Consider the following 4,245-nt stretch of genomic DNA (forward strand, 5'->3'; position numbering starts at 1 on the left):
TGAACTTCTGTTATTTGGTCTTCAGTTTGCTTGTTGCTCGATCTTCTGTCTTCATATTTCTCTCCTTTTTTTATTGATATTTTATTGATTTTTTAGGAGAGAATGCTTGAAATTGGATTTTCTTTTTGTGTTGCTCTTTTTCTTCATTTTTCTTCTTTGTTTTTGTTTCTTTTCTTGATTAATCTTATTTTATTGTCTCTTTTTGTCTTTGCTTTTCCAATTTCTTTATTTTTTTCGTGTTTCTTCTTGGAAGGTCTAAGGAATTTCACCATAAAGCATAGTACTCCAATACTATGAAAAGGGAGTAATGGATAGAGGCTAAAATGAACACCTAATGATCATTGACAATGTGTCAAGATCTACTAAAAAAGGTGGGGAATGACTCAAAAATGGGTGTTACTGAAAAAACTTGGTCCTAAAATGTGAATTGGGGGACCCACCTCAAAGTTCAACAAGCACCTCAATGTAAGGTGTGATAAACATAACCTATCTAACTATTTACTCAAGACCCCTAGAAAAATGATGACCTATCTTAAAAAGTTGGTAAAAATCTAACTAAGTAAGGCTTGGACGAGACTCGAGAGTACTAAAGGGTATTCCCCCCAAAACCAAGATGCGAATCTTCAATGTCTTCAAAATACCTTACCGGGCTAATCTTTTCTTGCACACGTCGTCCTAACCAACCACATCCCTCTGCACCTAGACCCAATCAAGCTACCTGCATCTGACCCCCATACAAGCAGTCTCAAAGTGGTCTGTGAGGCTCATAGCGCGCCCCATTTGTCAAATACAAGGAATTTCATATCAAGACCCGGGACCAATCTACAATTCAATACTTATGACCCGACGCCATGGTACCTATAGGGAAGAGAAAACAAGAGAGAACAAAAATGCATGAAACTTAAACTAGAATGCATCTATAAAGTATGAAATTTTGAAAAGAAAGAAACAAAATATGCAATATTTTTGAAATTTTTATGTAATTTTATGAATGTCATAAATGACTTACTCTAAATACAACTATATACAACCTAAATGCATTCAAAATAAAAGAAATAAGAACAACTCACCCTAAGCTTAAAATTAAGCATTGTCCTCAATACTTAGGATGAAAGTACGGAATGATCATATCAGGATCAAGGTGGCGGAGTCTCACGAGGACGATATGGAAAGAGCATCGGGGTCGCACACGGATGCATGGGTGGTGAGTATGAGTCGTGATGTGGGGGGTGAAAGAGCTGGTCGCTCAAATTTGAAAGGGTGAGAGAGCTGTCCGTGCAAGTTTGCGAGGGTACCCTCGTAGATCTGCGCATGTGAAGGTCTTGGCCATGCAAAGTTGTGCGGGTGGGAGGGCAGTCTCACAGATCATTGCGTGGGTGAGGGGGCGGTGTCGTACACTTTACGCAGGTGGGGGATCAGCCGCACGCGGGCATCAGAAGACACCTCGTGTTTAAACATTTTTTGAGTTGCTAGTTATGCGGGTAAGCCTTGGGTCGTACAAACTTGCGTGGGTGAGCACCTCAACCGCATAAATTGCTGATTTTTTATATTTTTCATTATTTTTCGCTCTACAAACCCCGATTTTCATCCAAACTTCACCAAAATCATTGCTAAACCTGAAGATGTTTATTTTTGACCAACTTCAAGCCTAGAAACATCCAAATTTCAAGTGGAGATTATTTATTTAAATTGCATTTATTTAACGTCTTTGACAGGACATAGTCCCTTTTCTTTCAACCTTCATAAATCGGAGTTTTCAATGTTATGTTGTCGAATTCTCCCATGTCGAAGCCTTCATAAAATGGTTTCAAATGGTGTCCATTCACTTTGAATATTTGATTCGTTTCCAAACTCTTGATTTCAACCGCACCATGATCAAACACTTTTATAACAACAATAGGTCCGTGCCATAGAGATCACAATTTTCTCGGGAATAGCTTTAAACATGAATGATAAAGAAGAACTTTTTGACCCAGAATAAAATGCTTTTGAGTGATGTGCTTGTCATGAAACGTATTTGTCTTTTGTTTGTAGATGCTTGAAGTTTTATAAGACTCATTTCTTAACTCTTCGATTTCTTAAAGTTGCATCTTTCGGTGCTTCCCGGTTTCTTCAAGATTGAAATTACACTTTTTAACCACATAATATGCTTTGTGTTCCAATTCCACCGGTACGTGACAAGAATTTCCACAGACGAGGCAGAATGGAGACATGCCAATTGGAGCTTTGTAGGCAGTTCAGTACGCCCACAATGCATCTTCTAACTTCAAGCTCCAATCTTTTCTTGTGGTGTTGACCGTCTTCTCAAGAATTTGCTTTTCTCTATTTAACACTTCAGGTTGGCCTTTTTTTGTGGATGGTTGGTGGTTGATATTCAGTGTGTGACACCATATCTCTTCATCATGACTTCCATCATTTTTTTGCAAAAATGAGTGCCCCTATCACTCACCAAAGTTCTTGGTACACCATATCTTGCAAAAATGTTTGATTTCAAGAAGTAAATGACAGTTTTAGCATCATCATGCGTTGTAGCCTTTGTTCCACCCCACTTTAAGACATAGTCAATCGCCAAGAGTATGTAAGTATTACTGAAAGAGACGGGGAATGGGCCCATGAAATCGATTCCCCATACATCAAATATCTCATAAATGAGGATAGGGCTTTGAATTGTTTCGTTCTTAATGGACACGGTTCCCATTCTTTGACATCTATCACAACTCTTGCAAAATAGATAGGTATCTCTTGACATTGGTGGCCAATAGAGTCCACATTCTAGCACCTTCACATGTTTCTTTTTGACCAAAATGACCTCCACATGCATACTCATGGCAAGACTTTAAGATTAATTCGACCTCATTTTGGTGAACACACCTCTGTAATAGTTGATTCGGGCAATATTTCCAAAGATAAGGGTCATCCAACACGTAGTATGTGGAGTCACTATTCAACTTGGCCTTTTGGTACCTGGTAAATGTGTATGTGATTTCTTTAGTAGCCACAAAATTGACAATATCTGCATACCATGGAATGGTGTTTGAAAGATAGAAGCGGTGTTCATCCGGAAATTCATCAAGAATGGGAGAAGAGGACCCAGTAACATTCAAATGACTTAAGTAATCCGCAACTAGGTTTTTGGCACCACTTTTGTCCTTTATCTCGAGATCGAACTCTTGTAAAAGAAGAATCCACCAAATCAATCGTGTCTTGTCATATTTCTTGGTCATTAAATACTTCAAGGCAGCATGGTCGGAGTATACAATCATCTTTGTCCCGAGTAAGTATTGTCAAAATTTCTCCAAGGCGAAGACAATGGATAAAAGTTCCTTCTCGGTGGTATAGTAGTTGGCTTGAGAATTATCCAAGGTTTTGGAGGCATAATAGATAACGTGTAATGCATTTCCCTCCCTTTGACCTAAAACCGCTCTGATGGCAAAATTTCTTGCATCACACATGATTTCAAAAGGAAGCTCCCTATTTGGAGGTTGGATTATGAGAATGGATGTGAGTAGGTCTTTAATTTTTTCAAAGGCTTCTTGACATGTGACAATGAAGTCAAAGTCAACATATTTTTGGAGAAGGAGGCACATTGTTCTTGTGATCTTAAAAAAATATTTGATAAATCTCCTATAGAACTTGCATGGACTAAGAAAGATCTCACTTCTTTAATATATGTTGGGTATGTATGACATGGATATAGCTTTATCAACTTTAATTCCCTTCTTGGAGACGACGTCTCCTAAGATGATGCCTTGATTGACCATGAAGTGACACTTCTTAAAGTTTAACACCAACTTATTTTCAATGCACCTTTTCAAAATATTCTTGAGGTTTCCAAAGCATTTATCGAATGAATTAACATGGACGATGAAGTCATCCATGAACACTTCAATTATATTCTCAACGTACTCGAAGAAGATGCTCACCATGTACCTTTGGAATGTGGCGAGGGCATTGCATAATCCGAATGGAATAGGAATATAGGAAAACATGCCAAAAGGGCATGTAAAAGTCGTATTGTCTTGATCTTCGTGGGGGGGGGCAATGGGTATTTGATGAAAAGGTGAGTACCCATCAAGGCAAAAATATTGTGATTTTCTTGGAAACCTCTCGAGTATTTGGTCAATGAAAGGAAGGGGAAGATTATATTTTCGTGTGCTTCTATAATCAATGCACACTCTCCATCCATTTTGAACTCGAGTGGGTACCATTACTCCTTTATTGTTTTCAACAACCGTGATTCCCATT

General features: G+C 38.4%; 1 protein-coding gene across 1 annotated transcript; it reads right to left on the reverse strand.

The window, feature by feature from the left end:
• Positions 1 to 2,711: 2,711 nt before the first annotated feature.
• Positions 2,712 to 3,263, reverse strand: LOC111881108 (uncharacterized). The gene has a single exon (XM_023877505.1). It carries the CDS (start codon positions 3,261 to 3,263, stop codon positions 2,712 to 2,714), a length of 552 nt encoding a protein of 183 aa, XP_023733273.1.
• Between the last annotated feature and the right edge of the window lie 982 nt (positions 3,264 to 4,245).

The sequence above is a fragment of the Lactuca sativa genome, chromosome 1 (assembly GCF_002870075.4).
Source record: "Lactuca sativa cultivar Salinas chromosome 1, Lsat_Salinas_v11, whole genome shotgun sequence".
In the NCBI taxonomy this organism is placed as follows: domain Eukaryota; kingdom Viridiplantae; phylum Streptophyta; class Magnoliopsida; order Asterales; family Asteraceae; genus Lactuca; species Lactuca sativa.

Coding starts and splice junctions, on each gene's coding strand:
- LOC111881108 (XM_023877505.1), bottom strand. CDS start 3,263: ATGATTGTATACTCCGACCATGCTGCCTTGAAGTATTTAATGACCAAG.